This window comes from Gallus gallus, chromosome 3 (genome assembly GCF_016699485.2).
Source record: "Gallus gallus isolate bGalGal1 chromosome 3, bGalGal1.mat.broiler.GRCg7b, whole genome shotgun sequence".
Lineage (NCBI taxonomy): Eukaryota > Metazoa > Chordata > Aves > Galliformes > Phasianidae > Gallus > Gallus gallus.
Genome location: NC_052534.1, coordinates 72,501,223 through 72,525,163, shown reverse-complemented (window position 1 = coordinate 72,525,163; position 23,941 = coordinate 72,501,223). Strand labels below are relative to the sequence as shown.

Genomic DNA, 23,941 nt, shown 5'->3' with positions numbered 1-23,941 from the left:
CCCTTCTTTGCTCACTGCTAAAACAATACGACTCTTAAAAATAACACCAACAACAAATCTACACACACACACACACAAAATCATAGAATGGTTTGGGTTGAAAAGGACCACAGTGATCATCGAGTTTCAACCCCCTGCTATGTGCAGGGTCACCAACCACCAGACCAGGCTGCCCAGAGCCACATCCAGCCTGGCTTTGAATGCCTCCAGGGATGGGGCATCCACAACCCCCTTGGGCAACCTGTTCCAGTGCGTCACCACCCCGTGTGAAAAACTTCTTCCTAATATCCAACGTAAACCTCCCCTGTTTCAGTTTAAAACCATTCCCCCTTGTCCTTTCACTATCCACCCTCGTAAATAGCCATTCGCCTTCCTGTTTATGCACTCCCTTCAAGTACTGGAATCTCTATTTACAGATGATTGTTTCCCCAGGTTTTACAGGTGTCCATTGAATTCAAGTCCACCACACACCACATGAATGTCTAATCTATTATACCTGAATTGGGGTTTTAACTGCAATGTTCGACGCTGCCAGCTCAAATAAAGTGTCAGACTGTAGGGAGGGATTCTCCCAAGGCTGTGGACTATCCATAAAATCAAACTCTCTGGATACATCTATGGTTAGGAAGGAGGAACCCACCTAAGTTCCCTGTTCTTTTTCCCGACAGCAACAGCTGCAGAACAAAGCGAGGATCCTATTTCCCTGCCCCTTCAACGGCAGGTTGGAAGGGACCCACGAGAATCATCGACTCGTGGCTCCACACAGGAGTTTTCAGACTCATCAGAGTTGTACTGTGGACGCCGTTTCCAGGAGCGCCCAGCCAGCCTCGTCAGCCCCGGATCCGCTCCTCGAGAGCTGCTGGGCTGACCCGCGAGCCGGAGGCAGCCAAGCCGGCAGGTGGCGCTGTGAGTGGCGGGGGCGCCGCGGAGGTGTGTCCGCTCTGGCTGCCCGTAGCCTCCCGGCGGGGCTGACGTGGAGCGGGAGGGCGGCCATGGCGGCCGACTGGGAGGAGATCCGGCGCTTGGCGGCCGATTTCCAGCGGGCTCAGTTTGCCGAGGCGGCCCACAGGTGAGCAGGGCGCGGCGGAGCCGCGTCGGGCTTTGAAGCCCACCGTTGCGCCGGCAGCCGGCCCTGCTCTCCTCCTGAGTGGAGCCGAGCACAGAGCGATGTGTGTGTGTGTGTGGCCTGTGGCGGTGTTCGGCAGGCCCTGTTACTTGGGGTGACGCTGGGGTGTTGTGCCAGCGGCTGTGGCCCCAGAACGGCACCTCTGGGGTCACACACCTGTCTGTGTTCGGGAAATAGCGCCGCTGTCTTATGGCCTTGTGTCTGGCAGACAGCCTCACAGCTCTTCTCCCCTTTGTTGTTGAGTAATTGGGGTTGTTGCGAGAGCCTGTGCACAATGCAGAATAAAATATGTTAAAAAATAAAGCTTTGAAGTAGCTCCTATGTACTTAGTCCAAATTCTGTAAGCACAGCCATGCCTCCCTGCACAGGAAGGTGCAGCCCTGCTGCGGGAGGAGCTGACAGCTGTTCAGGACAGGACTGGAAATCACGTCTCAACGATGACTTCTGAGAAAAGCTGAGTGCCCCGTTTGTGGGGGATGAGAAAAATAGGGTCATGACAGGTTTTCCTCATCATAAATGTATTTAGTACACAGAATGCAAAGCAGTCGTTTTCTTCCCTGTGCATAGAATTGTCAAAACGTGAGTTGAACTTGGCAGGTCCTTAGAATAACTGGTTGTTCTTTGTGTTATTGCCAGATTGTCGGAGCGGAACTGTATAGAAATTGTCACTAAACTAATTGCAGAAAAGCAGTTGGAAGTGGTGCATACGTTGGATGGAAAAGAATATGTCACTCCTGCACAAATCAGTAAGGAGATCTGGGATGAGCTCAGTGTTTGTGGTGGTAAGTGTCATGTATGCTTTCTTCCTCTGGATCTGGAGATTAATTCTGAAGACCAGAGATAGATCTGAACGTTTTTTTCAGTACCCAACATGTTTCAAAAAAGTGAGCGTGCTCCCTGATGCTTTATCTATCCAGGAATCAATAGTTTTTCACTTCAAGTCTGTATTAGGCTGTTAGTTCATTGTATCGGGAAATGTTACTTGATTCTCTTAAGCCTTTGTGGAATTTCTGAGGTAGAAATGGTCTAAGAATCCATTTAAAGTGTATTTAAGTACTTGGCCGGGTGTTTAGCATGGACACATAATTTCAAAACCATTCTCTGTTCACGTTGTTATTAGTATTAATAATAATCACATTTTTAAATTATCATTGGTAAGTCTTATTTTACCTGTATGAGAAGCCATCTGCTTTGTCTGATCTGATTTAGATGTGCAAGGAGCTTAATAATGCTTCAAACTTCTTTTTGTCGCTGATTGTAATGAGGAGATTGCATTGTACTTCAGTTACGTATGTGGCTGAATTTCACAGTATTGTATGTTTTGAAAGATAAAGCTTGGCATGTTCTTATAGAATATCTATTGTTTTGTTACTATTACAAGTAAGTCTCAGTTTGTGACACACCATTGCGTATCGTATTGTTATGATGGTTTGATTTTAAAGATCCTGAGGGAGTGTTTTTTTTTTGTTTGTTTGTTTTTGGAGTTTCTCTGCTGGATTTCTAGCAAGTCTATAGTGTAGAATAAGATCATGGAATCATAGAATGGGTTGGAAGGCACCTTTAAGATCATCTAGTTCCAACCCCCCTGCTATAGGCATGGACACCTCCCTCTAGAACAGGTTGCTCAAAGCCCCACCCAACCTGGCCTTGAACACCTCCAGGGAGGGGACATCCACAGCCTCTCTGGAGACACTGTTTCAGTGTCTCACCACCCTCACAGTAAAGATCTTTTTCCTAATATCTTGTCTTAATCTATCCTCTTTCAGTTTAAAGCCATTTCCCCTCATCCTCTCACTACATTCCCTTATAAAAAGTCCCTCCCTAGCTTTCCTGTAGAACCCCTCCAAGTACTGGAAGGCTGCTATAACATCTCCTCAGGGTCTTCTCTTCTCAACCAGCTCTCTCAACCTGTCCCCTTAAGGGAGGTGCTGCAGCCCTCTGATCATTTTCCAGGCCCTCCTCTGGACCTGCTCCAGTAGCTCCATGTCCTTCTTATGCTGGGGGCTCCAGAACTGGACGCAGTACTCCAGATGGGGTCTCATGAGAGCAGAGGGGCAGAAGCACCTTCCTCCACCTGCTGGTCATGCTCCTCTTGATGCAACTCAGGGAGGGGATGTTTTGCACTTAATCACCTGTGATTTCTTTCATTTGTCAATGCTTAAAGCTGAAATTGGTTTCATTGGTCTATGTACAAATAGTAAAGTATTTTGTATACAATGAACTACACTGTGTTCTAAACCTTTTCAAGCATGGTTTATATACTAAAAGTATGTTTGTACTTTTTTTTTGAAGGTCGAATAAACATTGTTGACTTACAACAGGTAAATTTTTAATAATAAAAAAATATGTTCTTCCTCCTTTTTTTTACTATATAAATTACGAATGTGGATTTTGTTCATTATTTTATGTATCTGTTTACTTCATTATTTAGAGCTCCTCTGTGCTTAGTGATGATATTCCATGATCTATGAAATCAGCACTAAAATATACAGGTTTTCATGATGGACTGACTCTTCCTTTTCAAACTGAGGGCACAAACAGAAAAGAAATATTTCCCATTTAAATCTAAAGCAGCAGGAGCATGCATAATTAACTTTGCATGCCTCTTTGGATCTTCCCTCTTCCTTCATTAATCTCTTGTCTCCGCTAACCTTTATCCTCCAGTAGTCTTCCTCTGTGACTAATTTTCCCTTCTGGCTAGAGCAGAATTACTTAGAATCAGAAAACCTTTCTGAAACACAGCTTGGTTATTATCTATTCATAGGTTTCTGCACTTTTATTTACTATGTAGCTTTCTTTTAACATTGTCACAGTTGCAAAGTTTGGTTTTTTTTATTATTTTTTTCTCACTTGAGCTTTATTCCAAATTACAAATTTACTGTATATGTGTGCAATATTAGGAAAAAAAAAAAAAAAGCAAACAGCTCTTTTCATTGAATAGCTCAATGTTGGAGAATTAATTTCAGATATTTTTTAATTTTTTTTTTTTAGATAATAAATGTGGACCTTCTGCACATTGAAAATAGAGCTAACGATATCGTTAAATCGGACAAAGCTGTTCAGCTTGTGCTGGGACAGCTTATAAATGAGTGAGTACATTCAGGAGCAACGTGCACAACTCGCTTCCCTTCTGTTTTTTAAAATGCAAGCTAACAGTGATGGTCAGTCTTTGGTGCTTCTGAGGTGAAATACATTTTTCTTGATTGCTACGACAGCTGCTTGGTGACGAGTGTTTCTTTTCCAAGTGGCTAGTGAGGCGTGTCTGAAATCATCACTGAAGCCATGAAGCAAAGGCATTTTGAATGTCTCTGTTTTGAGGGCTTTACTTCTTAGTTCCTCATGTCTTTCTTTACAGGAGCTAGATCGCATTTGCTCTGTGGCTTCGCTGTCTGCCTCAGCTGTTGACAAACACTCTCATTTTCACCCACTTCTTTCTTTACCTCATAAGTCTAAGATGTATGAGCAAGTTATTTCATGGCTTTCAGCACACCAACAAACGCTGAAGTAATGCTGTTTTGGGGATGTCTCTTTTATTGATTGTATTGCAGGATTTATTTGTGGCAAGGAATGTGTAGCTCCTGGCTCTCTTCAAGTAATTGAAACCTACATTGCTCATTGAAGTCCTTTTCTAAGTCTAATTTTAATAAGATGTTTTCCTGTTCTTACTTTCCTGACAGATTCATACAAGCAGATAAATAACAAATTTAAATACTAGCTGCCAGATTACCAGGCTTTTAAAACACATGCTTTCACTGGTATTGTTCTCCTTTATTCAATTGCAATCACTTAGCTTATTTTGGAAAATTTATAGCAGAGAGAGGTGTATATAGTGTCAGGTCAATTCATAATTCAGCAGACAAAGTGCATGTCTGTAACATGTTGTCTTTTGTTTTCTTCCCCTTGTTTTCAAATAAGGAGTTACCTAGATCAATTAGCAGAAGAAATAAATGATAAACTACAGGAAACTGGCCAGGTGACAATATCAGAACTCTGCAAAGCATATGACCTTCCAGGAGACTTCCTGACACAGGTGATGTAACCTGCTGACCTGGCTAGTGTGGCATCAATTGTGTTCGCCTTCTTTTGTTGCCTTTGCAAAAGCCATGACTTTAATTGTAATGGGCTGGTTGTAATTCTAGACAGAAAACAATATATAATGGTTGCAGTGTGATGGCTTTTGACAAATTGGAATTGATGTTTGCCTTTTGAATGTTGTGCAAAATTTCTTCAGCATCTTTATGACTGCGAGGAACACAGGGAAGCATTACATAAGCAGAAAATGTGAAAAATTCTGTTTATTTTAGAGAAGATAGAAAGGTAACTTCATCAGTTTCATTAGCTATCTGAGAAGCAGAAATACAATGGTGGAAACTTTTAAGGTTATTCAGGAATGGTAAAATAAATAAAATAAATGTTTTTTAAAGCTGAATTCAAGATTCATAGTAGAAATACAGAACTACTTACTTCTGATTTGAGTGCTTCAAAGGATTAGGGAGAATGGTCTTACAATTCATGACTTTCAATTGAGATGGGATTTTTTTTCTGGAAGGTATTTTTTCCAAGGGGTAATTCTGAGACGTGTTGGGTGAGCCGTCTTATGAGGTAAAACTGTGTTGACTCTCTTAATTTATGAACAGAATCTTTGTTTCAAAATCAGCTTCTAGAAAAACATTTCCAAACAATGGAAATTAATATATTGTTTTTCCTTCTTTCTTGAAAGATTTCGTTCACTTCTCACATTTATAACCACCTCTTTCTTTTGTGTTTATTGTTGCTAATTTAATTCTTAACTATCAGAGAAAATGGATAGTGAATTGGTTTGTACAAACAAAAAAAGGTTAAATTTTAGTTTCTTTTATGCATCTCCAGACCTTACTGATTTCTTGCAAAGTTTCTTTTTGTCGTTGTATACATATATTGGCTTCTATTTACAGGCTTTATCCAAGCGTTTGGGTAGAATCATTCATGGACGACTGGACCAGGAGAACCGCGGGGTGATTTTTACAGAGGCCTTTGTTTCCCGGCATCGAGCACGCATTCGTGGTCTCTTCAGCGCGATTACTCGGTAAATTGCAGCACCTGCAGCCACGTATTAAAATATCTATTTCCTAGTTCTTTACGGACCGGATCCGCTTGTGGCTGAAAAAGAAAAGAAAAACTGATGGATATATTTATTTTAAGTACAGTTCAGTTCCTGGAGTGACACATTCAGATATGTTAGATTTTGTTTTTTCTTTAAATGAGGGCCAGGAGAGCAAGGGAAGTATGACTGCAACGTTTTTACATTTTGGGGTTGAAGTTGTTAATGAGTAGCTTTTTAACGTGTTCAGAGAATATCTATCCTTGCTGTCATTGCGCTCCTCCCAGTCAATTACGTATTGACATCTATCCAGTACAAATGCTTTTAGAGATTTTTTTTTCTTATTATATTAATAATCTTCAACTTGCATGAACAAAAAAAGCTTCCATATGATGATTGTCATAGCTATGTTATATTTTATAATTCCATCATAATTTAAAATTGAAGCCTTTTAAGCTGTTAAATTCTAGTGTAGCGGAGTGGTGCTAAGGTATTGTACAGTTTTGCCCATCTAGAATAATATCTGGTTTCTGGATTCTCCACGTCAATTCCAGTAAATACATTGTTTTCTTTTTCTCTTTTTACAAGGCCTACGCCTGTAAGTAACTTGATCACACGGTATGGATTTCAAGAACATTTACTTTACTGTGAGTTTTCATTCAGACTGTTTTGTGTTTTTGTTCTTTCATAGATTCTTCATTACTAGAAGTACGCTTTCAAAGGAAGGTTTTAGTATATGCTACCAATTCCAGAATAAAGCAATATGTTTCTCTGTAGTATAAAAAGTGTTAAACATTTTGTGCTATCCATAACTAAAGGGATGTTCTCTGTATCTAAAGCAATGAGAGCATATAGCGATGAAATCCCCTTGGGTGTAGGGTGATGCAAGAAGTGCATTTTGTCATCTGTTATGTTATTTGCCTTTAGCTAATGGCAATTTTATCAGTGAAGCACACAAAAGGGGACAGATTTTATGTAGCCAAACAGCATTAGCTACTCTGGATTTTATTTATTGACTTTGCTCTGTGATAGTAGAGGCAGAGCTTTTTTTATGGTTACAGTTCAATGTCTTTGTATGCGAGTGATAAAGCATACTCTTAAACTGTTTACTTTTATTTTCTGCAACTCTTTAAATGGAAATTTGTTAAGATTTCTTATCCAACTGTGAATATTTCAACTTTTCTAACATCATTTCTGATATTTTAGCTTTTCTTTGCCTACCAGGATTCCCCTCCCATCTGTTCAGAATTCAACTTAAAGCATCATTAGTCTTGTGTGCTGGCTGACCACATACTGCTGCTGTTGAGAATCTTTTAATGGTTTTTCATCTCTTCTCATGGAAGTTAATATCTCTCTTCTGTTTGATTGGGTCTTTTTGCCTTCAGGACACTGCATACTTGAGCTCCATTAATATCTCTGCTTACCATCTTGTTTTGTGACAAGCGTATTCATTATAAATGAAAATGTTAGCATTTAAATCAAATTGTATAAATACTCTGCTTTCATATAATCAGTTTAAGTTTTCCTTTTTTCCTAGTACTTTGTTATCCAACTCTTTGTAGGTTAAGAGGAAAATCTACTAAAATGTAGATTTATAGATTTATTTATAATAATGTTGCAAAATCACAAATTTCATTATTCAATTAGTCTTTTTTAAACCGGTCCTGCCTGCAATTACACAATTATATACTCCTCATGTGTAATGCTAATATGAAGTTCTAGTGTTTTCTGATCACCAATAGTCAGCACAATGGCTAAGTGCATTCCTAGTACTGCTTTTTCTTATTTTTGTTGTTGCTGCTAATAAGTTAGTTCAGTGTTCTCTTTAGTTCTTACTGTATTTCACCCCATCTGCCGTTTCATACGTTTTAAAAACCTTATTAGTGCCAGAACTCATTTGATCCGTTTTTCAGAGATGCTATTGCAATTTCATAAATATTGAAGATACCTTTTTAATGATGTTACTTATACTTTTGTGCCTCTTACAGAAAAAAACTGCTGCACAGCTTGACAGTTGAGGTATATTTTTCAGAATACCTAGTGACTTATGAAAAGGCAAAAGCATAGCATAAGAAGCAAATCAGACATTCATACCTGCCTTTAATGGACTGAAAATACCTGAGCTAGCATTAAGAGAGGCTTAGTACTTTGGTTTTAACAGTTACCAATGCATTTGTTGTCGGTAGTATTCGTGCTTTATAAGGGGTTTTATTACTGGTAACAGTGTGAATGTTGCAAACAATGAAGATGGCAGTCAGTAGGCGAGGTGCTAACATTTGTGCAGTTTAGGTAACAATTTCGTATGTAATTTTAGTGTGTTCAGACCTCTCTTTATTTCCTTCTTGGGTAACATGCAAATGGTGAATGCAAAAAGAACACTATTAATAAAATATACTTATATTGTATTGTCTGCTCGGACAAAGTGCCTCTTATGGCTGCATTTTCTAAGTTAAAAACTGAAACTGTCCAAATGTTCTGTGTAAGAAGGGTTTTGATCCTGCCATAGTGGCTCACTCTTTTAGAACTTTGTACGATTTCCTGAGCTTTTGTCAAGATTGTTCTCAGAAGCATTAAAGATAATTGATACGATTCAGAAATGTTTCAGCAGAACAAGCACTGTAGCTTGATCTTTGGTTTCTTTCAAGTAATAGTAAAAAGAAAAACAACTAATGAAGGGGAAAACAGAATGGGAAAAATAATTGCTATTTTCTAATAAATGGGTACATCGAAATGAGAAATACGGTTTCATTTGTTTTTTCTTTCTTTCAGCTGTGCTAGAAGAACTTGTTAACACCAGTCGTCTAAAAGGCACTGTGGTTGGTGGGAGGCAGGATAAGGCTGTGTTTGTTCCTGACATCTATGCCAGAACACAGAGCAACTGGGTGGATTCCTTTTTCAAACAAAATGGTTACTTAGGTAATTCATCTTTTTTTCTCTTAGATAACATGTCTTTCTTAAAAGCTAGTTTAGGTAATTAATCTTACTCTAATACAGGCACTGTCTAATGTAAAGCTTCACAAGAATAAGTGGAAATAAATACAGTAGTTGATTCTCCTCTTTAGAGACTGTCTTATCAGTTTTACTTCAGCACAACCATACTTCAGCATGCAGAACCGTGTTGCTAAACAGTAACAGTATTTCTTACAAAGGATGTTAAAAATGCTGCTTTCACTACTGTTCTGAAAACTTTTCTTAGACTACTCATTGTGGACTTTCCACATGGCTGTATTTGACCCACATAGTTGGGAATTTCGGGTCAGGTGTCCAGATTGTAACCAACTTTGATTGTTAACTGTTCAGATAGCCAAGAATGTAGTGCATAGGAAGAACCTTTTCCACGAGATTCGCAAAACTGGAGTGCATAACACTTAGTGTCCTAATTAGAGTCCTAATATGTATATCTGAGTTGAAGCTGAATGATGACTAATGACGGTGATTTAAAACAGGAGATGTGGGAAAACATGGAGCTAAATAAATGGAGGAATGTACCCTTATGGTCCCAAAAGGCCAGTCCCTAAATAGCAGTTAGTCTTGCATTTTGAAAAGGCTTGTCATAGTTTACTGTAGTACTATTAGGCATTTCTGTAATATTGCTTGACTAATACAGCAATTGAATGTTTTCAGAATATCTAAGTTTAAACTACCGAATGCTTTAAATGCTTTGCTTGTGAGGCATTGAATGATTCTACAACTATATTGGAGAAAACAAAAATTTGCCGTTTTATGTACTGTAAATATTCTATTTACGTTACAGTACTTTGGGAAGATGTCATTACAAAGATTTTATGATGTAGGAATCTGAATAAAGCAGATAAAACCATAAATGGTAATGTCCATGACTTAATCTTCATATGTATATTGATTGTATCTACCTGTAGCTTGTACTGAAGTAAGTTTTAGGTGACCATCGGCTTGAAGTTGCACCTAGGAATTTCTGTATAGAGATGTAATTCTTCTTTTCCAGCTTTTCAAGCAAATTACTTCCTATGATCCAACAAGTATGTAACATTACTCAAACTTAATGGGCTTCTAACTATTTTTTAGAATTTGATGCATTGTTAAGACTTGGCATCCCTGACCCAGCAGGCTACATAAAGAAAAGATACAAGTCCACAAAACTCTTATTTCTGAGAGCAGCTTGTGTTGGTCAAGAGATTGTGGATCGAGTTGAAGCTTCTGTAGATGAAGTCATCAGCTCTGGAAGTTGGATAGATGTAGCAGTAAGTGATTCTTTCTGTTGTTGTTGGATTTATTTATTTTGACTTACTTGCATGTCATGTTATATTATTGAAGCTACGCATGTGTGGTGTACACCTCATGTTATAGGAGAATATTCAGACTAAGATATAACAAGTAAAATAACTTTGTTTGCCTTTAAGGTGGTCTGAACAAAAACAAGGATAGACCATGTCAGTATTCAGTTACAGAGCAATATGTTTTTGTAGTATGCTTTTAGAAAAAAAAATCTTAAACTGAACCCCTATCAGGGTTTCTGTAAGTAAAGAGTTATTAGCCGTTTTACTCTAGTAAAGTCTAATTTTAGGCCTTAGAGCATTACTGTGCCTCTCATGAGGAGGTCAGATATTGTTTTCGGTCTGATGTTATTGTGTTTCTGCTGAGATGCGTTTTGAAGAAGTTGCCATGCTCTTTCCCAGACATAGCACTGATGCTCTTGAGCGATGTTCAGTGGGGAAGAAGATTTAAAGTAGTGTTTAATCTTAAATTACGATTTTAATTTTATAAGTGCAATATATTTTAAGTAGTTAAAAGCTATGAAATGGGGTATCTGTGGGTCCTATTTATCCACATGCAAACATGTGTCCATTCTAGAATACGTTATTGTATATGAATAACTTGGATGTTCTTTACCCTAGACTCTTCTGCCAAGTTCGTTGTCAGTAGAAGATATTGGGATTTTGCTTCAGCAAGTGATGAGATCTTTGAACAAAAATTCTTCAGGTTTAGTCTTCAGTGACACCATCGTGGTCAGTGAGAAATTTATAAGCAGCTGTACTGATCTGTTTTCTGATATGATGAAACAGAAAGCTGAAAAGGTATGGTTATTCAGTGTTCAAGATGGTACACTGAGTTTTGGAGTGTAGTTTATTTGGCTTTCTAGTTGTTGTTACCATCCCTTTACTTCTTGCCTGAAATACAGCTTACAAAAACAAGCAAAAATGAGGAGTTTGTATTAGTGAATGCAGTGTATATTCAATTTTGCACGCTGACAACATGATCCAATCCTGAACTATTAAGAGAATAAATGCATCTTTGTGTGTTGCTCATGGAAAACATCATGTTAGATTAGTATACTTCAAAGTAGCTAAATGGCTTAAATGTTCCTCCATACATCTTTTGTCCTTCTCTTTATCTTTTTTCTATTAATTGCCTGTTCTTTGTTATAGGAAATGAAAAACAGCCCTGTTCATTTAATCACTGAAGAAGATTTAAAGCAGTCTTATGTTTTAGAAAATTCATATACTAATAAAAAAGACAAAAAAGATGAAAGAAGAAAGAAAGCAACAGGTAAGGCATAAAAAAAAATCTTAGCCTTAGAAATATTTAAAATTATTCTATTTTGTAGTCCAGTAATTTCATCTAGTCTACTGCTGAAGATATTTAGGAAACAGTCCGACTACTTCTTATGATTATACTAGAGGTGTAGAGCTATGTATGTGAGAATTTATTTGAGATTTCAAAGTACAGATGAAGTCCCATAAAGATATCATGATTTAGTCCAGCACAAGGCATCTGACTATAGAAACAAGAAATCCGTGTAGATTTTAAATTGAGACAGAATAGAAATGTGGTTTTTTAAGCCTTTGTAATCTTTCTATGTTTAAAACATTTTTCAGAACAAGTACTCTATTTTCAGTTCCAAAAACTATGTTGCTACAGCACAGCTGAGCAATCTACATTGAGCACACATGCACAGTTTTAAGTGCTTCTCCAGGTAACAGTATTAGAGCACTGATGCATCTCTTTTAATTGTATATATATCATCTGAAAATTAAAACATAAGATTCAACTCTTAAAAAGGCCATGACTGAGTTGGCATGGAAAGTAAACTTATTCTTGTCAGAAGAGACAGCAGATTTTTCTAGGCCAGTAGCTGAAGCAGAAAAGCTTGAACTTTATTTGAACTGTTGAAAGTAGAATGACTTCAGTTTCCAGCCTTCTGAGGATTAAAGACTCTACTCAGCATGTACCGTGGGTCTGTAGGTGCATTCACATGTACAGATTAAGCATACACTGCACTGTCAGGAAGCACTACCTTGAAGTGGTTTTTTGTATTGACTTAGCTATATTACAATGAAAATCATGTTTTGAGGATTAGTTCTATTTCATAATGGCAAAATGTGACGAATGTCCCATTGCCTATCTTGAAGACTGTGTGTGACTGTCAACTCTGTAAGTGTAACCTGATGTGGCATAGTGTTAATTTCATTTACACAATATAGATTCTGCCATGTATTGTAGTAATGAAAATTTAGGGGTTGCAAGATAAATTGTCAGTGGCCTTTTGTAACAGTCTTTTACAAACAGAGTCTGCAGAAATGATCCTTCCTGTGGACTGAAGTCATACACCATGTCCTCTTTTCTAGCTGAAGTCTCTCTTGCTTCTTTGCTTTCTGGATAAGACTTTGACTACAGACTGTTGCTTTTTCTGTAGTGCTATTAAAGTGAAGTACAGGGTGAAAGGAGCTTTTGGGGTGAAGTAGTTAATATATTGCATGTTTGACAGTTTGTATCTGCTCACAGTGCAGTCACATTTCACATAGACTTGTGAAAAACATCCATTCTTTTTTTTGGTTTGTTTTGAGAGGTCAAAAACTCAGAAAATTTCACCATGTTTTGTTATCTGCAGCTGAACAAGTTTTTTGTTCCAGCAAAGTAATTGTATGCAGATAGGTTTCTAAGTAGTAGCATCTTGCCTTTGTGTTTCCTTTTCTGAAATGATAGTACTGTTAGGACCTTATATGTATATGCAAAAATAATTAGTCTCTCAAGACTTAGGGAACGTATAAAACTGATTTTTCTGGAGTTAAAATTTCTTCCAAGTAGAAAATAAGTAAATAAAGAAAGAAGAGAACAAGGAAAAGAAAAGGAGAACAAACAGATAAACAGCTTACATTATGCAGAGGGACTGTATTGGACATTGAGATGCTGTCTGCAGTGCGAATACGTGGATCATGGCACCTATGAGCTAATTTGTTACATTTGTCAGAACAGAATTACCTCATTGCTTTACTGTCATCGAGGAATAGCTGAACAACAATTAGCTCTCTAGCTAATTGAATGCACACTTGTAAGAATATTTTGGATAAATGTTTACCATGGAGGATTTTGTCTCTGCAAGTTAACAAAGTTATATTATCTAGAATATTTTAGAGTAGCTTTGTTATTCGGCATCACTGAACAAAATGTTAAATGCTTACTAAAAGAAAATCTCCTATTCCATAATAGAGATTATTATTGCATCTGTTCTCATTTGCAAAAAGATATTACAGCTTTGTTTATTTTAATGATAATTTTAATTTGGTAAGGCTGGCATTTGTGATTATTTATGACTGTAGTTTAAATGAGGATTTCACTTGGTATGCATTTTTTTAATCTTAAGAGTGGAACTGCTATGACACTAGTACACTGGTTGATATATATTTTTTAATTTAGATGTAACAAGTACTGCAGATAAATTACCATAATATTGCTAACTTTTAAGTGCTAGAACTTTACTATGAAATAAGCAAATGATTCTCCACCAGAGGGCAGTGGAAGCGTGAGAGGAGGAGGAGGTGGTAATGCTAGAGAAATCAAGATTAAGAAAACCAAGAAGAAAGGAAGGAAGGATGCTGACAGTGATGAAGAGTCACAAGCCACCAGCACAGGTATATTTGGGTACTGTTTGCTCATGGCTATATTCATATATATATGAATATATATATATATGGCTATATGTATATGAATATATATATATATATATATATATATGGCTATATGTATATGAATATATATATATATATATGGTTATTATCACTTGTTTTCAACACCTCTGATTTCTCCATTGTATTAGTAAGTTCAGGTGAAAAAGGAATATGAGAGTACTGTTCCGTTAGAATTGTACCAGTGGATGTAATACTGTTATTTAAATGAAATGCTCATGTCATATTCATGGAATTATATAAAGTAGCCTTTAAAAAAGTAAACTAAGTCAAGGAATTTGGAGCAGATAATTTAAAATATTGATTTTATGTAGGAAATACTTGAGATTTTAGGATGAAATCAATGTAGGTAAGTATATGAAGGGAGGATCTAATGTGTTTGGAGCTAAGCTTTTCTCAGTGGTGCTCAGTGCCAGAGAAGAGGCAAAGAGAACAAACTAGAACAGATGTTCCCTCTGAATATCAGGAATCGCTTCTTTCTATGTGGGTGATGAAACATTGGCACAGATTGCCCAGAGAGATAGCAAAGCCTCTCTCCTTGGAAATACTTAGAAGCTGCCTGGACAAGGTATTATGAAAGCAGCTCTAGGTGGCCTTGAATTGCCCCTTTGTGGTGCAACTTTTCATGTTTAACAATTGTTGCTGCTAGTTTTGCAGAATTAGAGTAAATAGATTGAGTTAAGTAGTGTTCGGTGAGCTTCACTTTTGCATTAGCTCTTTGACCGGAAAAAAAAGTACTCAGTCATATTCATAAACTAAAATCCCAGGATAAATGCAGATGTAACCATTCAAATATAAGTAACATCCTTCAAATCCTGATTTAAGATCCCTTTCCACCTCTTTCACTAAATACTGTATGTTGATAATTACTGCTGCAGCATGGCTGAGAAAGTCATTGATTTCCATTCATTCCATTTCCTTTGGTATAAAATAACCCTTCTTTACCCTGCAGCTGGTATGTGGAATGCCTGTCTCTTTCTGGTTCACTGTCACCATCCTGATCTCATTCTCATATGTAAAAAGTAGCTTCTGCTGCATGCTGATGAACTTAATATTTTGCCAAAACCAAAGTACAAATGTGGTATTTTATGTGCATTTACATGCAGCATATAAGGTGATCTTACTACAGGAACTTGTTGTCTGGTTTAATTTTCCTACTTTAATCTGTCTAAAGTTTTATGTACGGTAATCTCCAGTTGAGGGTACTGTCTGTTACTGATCATGTATGTTACTGACTGCGGTTAAGGAAAAGAAAAGAAAAACGACCTTGTGAAATTTCTCAAATAATAATGTTCTATTTAATTTTGGTATTTAAAATTATCTTTTTGGTCTTAGTATTGTCATCCTTCCTGAACAAATACGGGCCAGACAGTTTCGAAATCTCTCACTAAAAGTTCGTTTTCATATATTTCTTGAGTTGTCTGTAACAGAAAATAATTTTTAGGGGATCAGAAGAGAAATTCCACCAGTTTTTTTTTGTATGTACAGAATGTGACTGTTGTCTGTAGCCGTGCTTTCTTCTGCATTGTTGGTAATGCTTCTGTGGATGTTTGAAGTTAGAAGCATTTCCACATCTCGTGCCACATGGTAGCTACAGCAATGTCAAGTATAAATTTTGATCAGTGAGTGTTCCTGCAGGTAGGAATAAGCAGCTGGAGTTCCATTTCATGTCTCAAGAGGAAATGCAGGATGTTTTAAAGACCCATTTGCAGGACTGCCCTGAAGAGCTTATTACAGAACTTGCTGAACATCTAATGAGGTAATTTCCATCGTTCAAATAGAGTTAGAAAGTCTGTGGTTCATTTCAGACAAACCTCTCAATTCTGTTTTCTTATTTAGGGAAAGATAATTTTACTGATGGAAGTGAATTACAATATCCTCTTTCTATACAGCTCCATCTTACATAATTCTTTCTGTATTAGAAAGCTGTACTGATACAGTAATGGCAAATAATGCCTCTGCCTAGCAGTAGTTGTCAGCAAGTGATTTTAGGGTCATAAGTATATTTCTCCACCCTTACATTGATCTGTGTTGAGATTTCACCATTCCTGTCTTCTGTATGTACCTATCTTGGTATATTCATGTCCTGTGTTCCTTGTGTTACCACTGGCACCCATGTAACTGAATAGTTAGCTACTCAGGTCAGCAAAGTGATGTAATAAAAGATGAATAATTTCTTTTAAAAGGTACTCCTTGCAAGAGACAGATCTGAATATATGCGTTCTAGACAAAAAGGACATGAGAGGACCATAAGAGCTTTACCTTGGATAAACTTGGAGTGCAACAATAACTGTGCCTTAAGAAGGGCAAATGCTATTGTAATGCATCTTGAGCTTGCCATCTTATGGCTCTCACTGATCTGAAATCTGTGTACAGACTCTTTAAAGAATTTGAGGATTGCATTGATGTGGTAAATCTTTTCCTGTCTTACATCTCTTTCCCATTTAAGAGCTGTTATGAAATTAAAGCTTTGTTAAGCACTTACATACCATGCATACTGTAACTGGTAGTACTTCTGCAATTACAGAAAAATGTTTGAATTTCCTAATGCTTTTTTTTCCTCTCTCTTTTCAGTTACATGCTTTTTATTTATCTCATAATTTTGTGGCTTTCACATCCCACTCATTTACTGGGTTAGGAGATAGATTTCTCTGCTGGTATGTTTGGAAAACCTTCAACGTTTTTATACTTAATTTTTTTTTTCTCCCCTGTTCTAAGACCTCTAACAAAAAGTTACCAGGAAGTTGTGCGTTCTGTTTTTACATCTTCAACATCTTCCTCTGGAGCAAGCAGAAGACAGACTATGAAGGACTTGCAGGAGGAGTTCTCAAACTTGTACAACAACATTCGATTATTTGAAAAGGGAACGAAGTATTTCACAGGTATAATAAATAAATACTTTAAAAATACTTATTCAAGAATTTTGAATTTATTGCATGAGTATGCAGAGTCAGAGAAGAACAGTTTTAAGAAAGTGAGAAAACTTAAGGATATATTTACAGTGTTTAAAACTGACCTCGTGCTGATGTGCACTGCTTTGTACACTCATATCCACAGTCTTCATTCTGTCCAAATTATTATGTGTTATTGTCCTTTCTTCTGAAGTGTTTATATCCCTTCTCGGTTCTTATTTCTTTAAAACGTAAACTTGCTTCATTCTGGCACCCATGTAATTAATGAAAACATTGAATGCTTCCTGACTCTGAAAGGCCCCCATCTCAACCTTCCTTTGGTTTGGTATTGCAAGTAACTGCTCCTTGAGGGTAGTTTTTCAGAAAGGTGTGCATTGATTTTGCAGTAGTTTACTTTGTAATGTGCCATGTTTGGCTACCTGTGTTTTGTTACAGGAAAGTAATATTAAGAAAATCCAAGATTCTTTGCTGTATTCAGTTTTCTTTGAGAACTTTCTCTGTAGAAAGTTTACAGCAAAAGGAAATACCAACACACAAAATCTAGATACATTCCTGTGGTTTGGAATAAATGGGATTATTTCCCATTAACTTCTGTTCTTGTATGCTGGTTCTTTTTTCAAAACTTCTGTTTCAGTCTTACGTCATGTGCCTGCCTGCTTAGTTTAACTGTTTGTCCCATTGCCAATATGTACTTTTTTACTTGTTGATGGGTATAATCAGTGCTGTGTTAGTAGTTCGAGAGGACTGCATAGGGACTCCTATATATTTGAAGCGCTGACAGTGCATTAAAATGCACTTACAGACTTGAAAGCTCACATTTATGCTGAATAATATTCCATAAACAACTGCAAATGAGAGATGTTTGCTTCACGCATTCAAATGAATTTCTAGTGCTACTACTTATAGTTGATAGAATCCATGTTTTGGAAAGTGTTATGATAACTGTTCATATGAAGCAAATAGCTGTAGTAAGGTATATTCCTGTCTTTTCATTTTTATTCTATTTTTTTTAACAGATGAGACTCAGACTAACCTTGCTAAGCACCTGTTGAAGACCGTCTGTACTGACATTACAAATCTTATCTTCAACTTCCTAGCATCTGATTCAATGATGACAACAGAAAATTACTCTACCATTACAAGTGAGGTACAGAGCTATCAGTTCCTTTTCAGCAGTTTCAAGTAGATGAGTGATTTATTTAATTATCTTCTCTTTTGATATGTCCACAGCTAAAATAGTTATCAGTATTACAAATGATTTCCATTCCTCTTTCATACAGGTGAGGACCAAGATTTTAGGTAAATTGCCAGAAGATACCAGAGGTCCTTTAACTAAACTGCATACTTCTCTGAATGGCAAGGTAAAGTGTTCCAGAATCTTTGAGGTCAGATTTTCTGTTCTGGTGATATGCTAATAAACAGCTGAGATGCATGGTATGGTATAGTACATAGCTGCTGCTGCTGTGAGTACTGAAGTCACCTTTTGAATTTGTCTAAGTCAAAGTACTTTTTATATTTGAATTTTAAGAGGTGACATTTGATCTAACATTTTAAAACTGGTAGTCAGCTGGCTGTTTGCTTTCAGATGGAATCCAGTGTATCTTTTATGTGTAACTGAGAAAAATAAAATCTGAGAGATAATCTGCAGTATCGTGGTTGTTGCTTCTTGTACTTTCTTTCTAAAGAAAGATTGTTCTCTCCTGTATTCTTTAACAAGTATTCTTCTCGAGTCTTTAAAAAAAATACTCAACAATTTATGGCAGTGTAGGTATAAAGGGATGTGATTTATTACTTCCTATATGCAAGAGGATGCCTTACTGAATGTTTCTTCAGAAGAAATATCTGTAAGGAATTGCAAAATTTGTTTCTTTTTAAGTATTTATTTTTAGAATTGATGTCTTATACTATAGTTTGCATGTTCAAATATATGAACTGTTGGAAGATGGAAAAAACTTTTGTTAAAATTGTTTTTTCTTTCTATCATTTACTCCAGTTGTATTTGGGTGATTAGCTGTGAGCAGTAGTTAGCTCATTTTGTAGCCTGCTAACATAGATTCTTACATCTGTTATTTGTTAATAGAGTTTAGAAGACTTCCTTTCATACCTTGATGCTGCAGCAGATATTTGTGATATTATGGTGAAAAAAGGAGACAAAAAGAAGGAAAGGTACCTTAATTGTATTTATTCTATGTACACTAACTGAAAATTAGCTCAGTTGCTGCACAAATGTCAGATGATTCATTTGCTAGCAGTCGCATAGACTGTGCAAGTAAGAGTCAGTTGTTCTTTCCAAACTGTTTACCTGAAGAATACAAAGGTGGGCAGTCCTAATTCTGTGGGAGAAGGCAGACAGGAGGGTTTGTATTTAGCTAATTTGACTGACTGATTACATTTAAGTTTGCTAGGGTGGTTTTCAATATCTGAGCTCCACCAGTGCTTCCATTTTTGTTTTTTATGGGGTTTTTTGTTTGTTTGTTTGTTTAGTTGTTTTGCTTTTAATCAGGAATATCACAAATATCACATCAAGAGTTGGTCAGTCGGAGAAAAAAATAAACATTCTTAATGTTAGATAAGCTTTAGAGTCTATTATGAATTATGACAGAATGGGAAACAGATTTTACTGTAATCTATTCTTGTTCCTTAGGCAAGTCCTGTTTCAACATAGACAAGCTCTGATTGAACAGCTAAAAGTAACAGAAGATCCAGCTCTTGTTCTGCACCTGACATCAGTACTGTTATTTCAGTTTTCAACCCACTGTATGCTTCATGCACCAGGAAGATCTGTACCACAGATCGTTAATTTCTTAAGCGGCAAGATCCCAGAGGTATTCCTTTCTGGTCTTATTGCCTGGAAGTACTTTTTTTTCCTTTGACCAAATGGAATGATACTAATGCTACTATGTAAGACTGGCATCCTTGTGTTTCATGTCTAATCATTACTGTATGTGCAGAATATGTAGTTTGCCTGTTCTATAATGTATTTTAGGTCTGTTTTCAATATTTTTAATGAAATCCATCTGTCATTAGTACTGAAGCTTTTGCCTTTGTCTGTAGTCAGCTATATATTGTGGGATGTTAAAAATCACTGACAGTTCTTGCGACTCTCTCTTTTCTCCTAGCTAGACGGTGATTGCTTTGAGCTTTTCTAATTCAGTTTTAGAAAAGAGGTACCTCTCCAAAAATTGAAAGATTCAAATTCTATATCCAATCTACCAGAACCGATTGTTTTTACTGACTACATTGCTTCATTGCTTCAGTTAATTGTCCTGTTCCTGCTGCATGGGTGCACTTTTCATTTTCCTCCCTCTCTGACTGTTTCTCAGAATTTAGGTTGCAAAATACTTCAGTGGAAATATATACACTTATCACTTTCCCTCTTAAGACAAGAATGGGAGAATGCTTTTTTTAACATTTACTCTTCAGTCAATTAAAGGTCTGTGTTACCTTTTCCATTACACTAACTTTTTTGTTTGTTTGTTTGTTTGTTTTTTCCCCTCAGGATCAGCATTCTCTATTAATCAAATACCAGGGATTAGTAGTGAAACAGTTGATCAGTCAGTCTAAGAAGGCAGAACAGGAGGATGACAATAAAACAGAGGAGGAAGAAGGAGCAGATACCATTCGGAAGGAGCTCCAGGAAATCACTACCTCTGTCAAAGATCTTGTTCTCAGACCTAGAAAATCTTCTGTAACAGAGGAATAAAATGATTACTGAGTGTGTCTGCTTTCTTGATACAGCTTGAAAATGCTTGAAAAGCTTTAATATTTGGCTTCTAGCAAATGACAGCCAAGGAACACATTCATCATGTAATGGTGACAAATGGAGTTTTGTTTATCTACTGCTACAGCATACATATAAGATGTATGTACATATAAGGTATTAACACATTAGCTGGAGAGGACGCTTTGGGTATAAAATTGGTGGTTTTTTTAAATTTGCAACTTCACTTGAAGCCTCAAGAAATGCTTTTTCTTGTGATAACACTGTATTCTGTTAAATGCACAAGTTTATAGATTTGCTCTTCTGATTTGGATTAGTAGTGGTATAAGGGTTGCATATAAGTGTGCATAAGCCTATATCTTAATTTCAAAGACGAGGTTTGAAATGATAGTTGTTATAAATAGTATACAAATGAAAGCCCATTTTTACATTTTGATAGAATTTGTGGATGTTTTCCACTAAAGAGTGAAACAATCTAGTACAAGTTTATATTCTTAAACCTAAAAGAAGTGACCCAATATTTATGTGAGTTTCTGCATACACTGAACTCTTTCAAAAATTAGCATACCCATGCTATTTATGTATTCTGTTAACGTCAGTAATGGCAGCTCATATAAAACTTGTAATTGGGACAGAGGAGGTGCAACCCTTTTGCATTGGTAATTTGAAGATGGGTAAATACTATTTCACTTGCCATAATTAACATTCTGTGTTCATTCAGTAGTGTTGTTGAATTGTCAGTCCATTTCCCTTAACTGTATGAAGCACGTGCTTGCATTCTGTCAGCTGCCTTGAGGGAACTTCTGGTATTCTGTTTACCCCATGTTTTTGGAAAAGAATTTAAATATTAACTTTTAAGATCTCTCTACATAAACTGTATAGACTGTTTGTCTAATCTGAAGTAGCTAAATGTTGAAAGTTTCCCTCAAGTTTTTTACTTGGCTTATTTCCACAAGTACTTTGTCTTGAGGAAGGTAAAAATAGTGTAAAATAAAATCTTTTGAGTTCTGCCACTATTACTGACATAATTTTTGTATGTCAAACACACTTCTAACTTGTCTTTAAGAGAACACAGTTTTCAAACCAGAAATATTTTAGTTGTATCAGGTCCTCCTTGACCTTCTTTACTTCAGTAATGCCAATTGATTTCATGCAAAACAAGAAATCTGAAAACGCCATTCACGCATTTTTGCCAAAATTCTTTGATGCTGAAAGAAAGCGAATAGGTTCTATACAAGTTCTGCTTTGTTTAAATACATTTTTTATTTTTGTTATTATTTTAATATTTGTTTCCCAGCATTTCGTGGCTCCTATGTGGTTAATTAAAATATCTGCTAGCCTGAAACTGGGAGGCGGGGAGGAGGGAAGTTGATGAGGCCCAGTGTGAAAACTCAGTAATGGATTAACTGTGACGGATTTTAAGCATCCACAGAAGTACCTAATGTTTAACAATATTCCCTTCATAATTCTGATCTTTTACACATTGTAAGGCAAAACTGTGCCGGAGTAAGGCAGAATCAAAGATAGTCTTTACCTTTCGCTGGCGGATATCCTAGTGAACAATGAAGGGTAAGATGAGAAATACTCTTGTCTATTTACCTTTGTTTAATAACGAGTTTGCTATGGAGAATAGGCTTGATTTCCTATTATTTGGCCAGAATAATCACTGTGCTCCTCCAGTGAACATAAACAATTTTGTAAGACGTGAATCTATTTTGTAAATAATAAGCTATGTGATATTCTATATGCAAATGTGAAATTATTTTAATAACATTAAATGATGAAGTATTTAAAATGCAATATTGACTTAAGCAGTGATTGTTATTCTTGCAGTGTACAGCTTCCAAAAGGTTATATGCACTTTTTGATTTAACGTGTTGTTTTGAGTGTTCCTATGTCTTTGATTGGTACTGTTACGTATTAAAAGAATAACTTACACAATCTACTACATCGTGCATTACAGTTGCTATATGGTAGCCATTGTTATAAGAATGATAAAAATATATATATCATTCTAATTAGATAAGAAAGATACACTGGAATTCAGAGGTATCTTCTGGCTACTAATAATTCTATAATAAAGGTCAGAAAATCTTCCCAGATAATTTTTTCCCTCTTAAATGTGAAAAATTGGTCTTCAGTTCATGAGATAGGAGTATCTTGAGAGAGAAAGAAAAGGAATATTCACAATGAGAAATGTTTTTGAGAGTAAGAGTACTCTCATCTTAGAAATCAGAGATTCCATTCACAAAACAAAACCAATTATTGTCATAGATAGGAAAATGAAAGGTAATATACAGTGTATAAATCAGTGCTGTTAATTTGGCTTTAAGTATTGTGATCCTCTTTTGTTCTTCACCATTCTAAAGCTGCTTAAAGCTGATGTGAATATATATTTATAAACAGGCTTCTCAATCTCATTTACCTCTAGGGTCAGCAAATTAGAGTTGATGCATTAACTGTAAGTAGTAAAAAATTTTAGCAGCATCCTTTTTTTCCCCCAGTTTTAAATGGCAAAATCTGACTTCTGTAGCTGTTTGTTTCCAGGCCTGCTGGAAATAAGCAAACTGTTGCTCTGTTAGATCTTGCAGCCTTCTTTCCAGTTCTCCTGTTCTGCAACTTCTTAAAACAAACAAACAAAAACAAACAAAAAAACCCTGAAGTTTTCAAATGATAGCATTGGGATTTGATGTCTGGATGAATCCTTCTTAACAGCTTGCTCAGATAAAGGTACAGGCTCTGTAGGCTCTTGAGTGGGCTCATTAAGAAATAGTTGCTCCTTGATCTATTTTATTTTTTTTTTAGGAATGGGAAGTTTAGTACTCTTGCAGAAAACACAAAAGACTGTCTGCTCAGGGTCAGATCAAATGTCTGTGTACCCCAGGATCATTTCTCCAGCAGTGGCCAAAAGTGGATGCTTAGAGAGGAACAGAAGAATGAGGCACATCGTGATTTTTCCCTTGAGTGCTTTTGGAGCCCCCAAATACGTGCTACTCAAATGTTTTAAATCATGGTGTTACTTTAAACATAGAAAATAGTAATGATCTGAAGCTTTTGGGTAAACAGGATACTGGTGCACAGGAATCTTTCTCTGCTGACCCGGATAACGTGTTCAGTAAATGGCAAACATTTTCTGAGGAAAGCAACAAATTGGTCATG

General features: G+C 36.5%; 1 protein-coding gene across 1 annotated transcript; it reads left to right on the top strand.

Annotated features, from left to right (window-relative positions):
- Positions 1–964: 964 nt before the first annotated feature.
- On the top strand, positions 965–22,582 carry UFL1 (UFM1 specific ligase 1). Its single transcript, NM_001103201.2, has 19 exons — positions 965–1,069; positions 1,763–1,908; positions 3,419–3,447; positions 4,118–4,215; positions 5,042–5,156; positions 6,061–6,191; positions 6,795–6,853; positions 8,976–9,122; positions 10,251–10,426; positions 11,081–11,260; positions 11,612–11,732; positions 13,973–14,095; positions 15,788–15,908; positions 16,868–17,031; positions 18,078–18,208; positions 18,342–18,422; positions 19,142–19,227; positions 19,706–19,886; positions 20,561–22,582. The coding sequence occupies exons 1-19, from the start codon at positions 993–995 to the stop codon at positions 20,762–20,764; spliced, it is 2,370 nt and encodes a 789-aa protein (NP_001096671.2). The 5' UTR covers positions 965–992; the 3' UTR covers positions 20,765–22,582.
- The last annotated feature ends 1,359 nt before the right edge of the window (positions 22,583–23,941 follow it).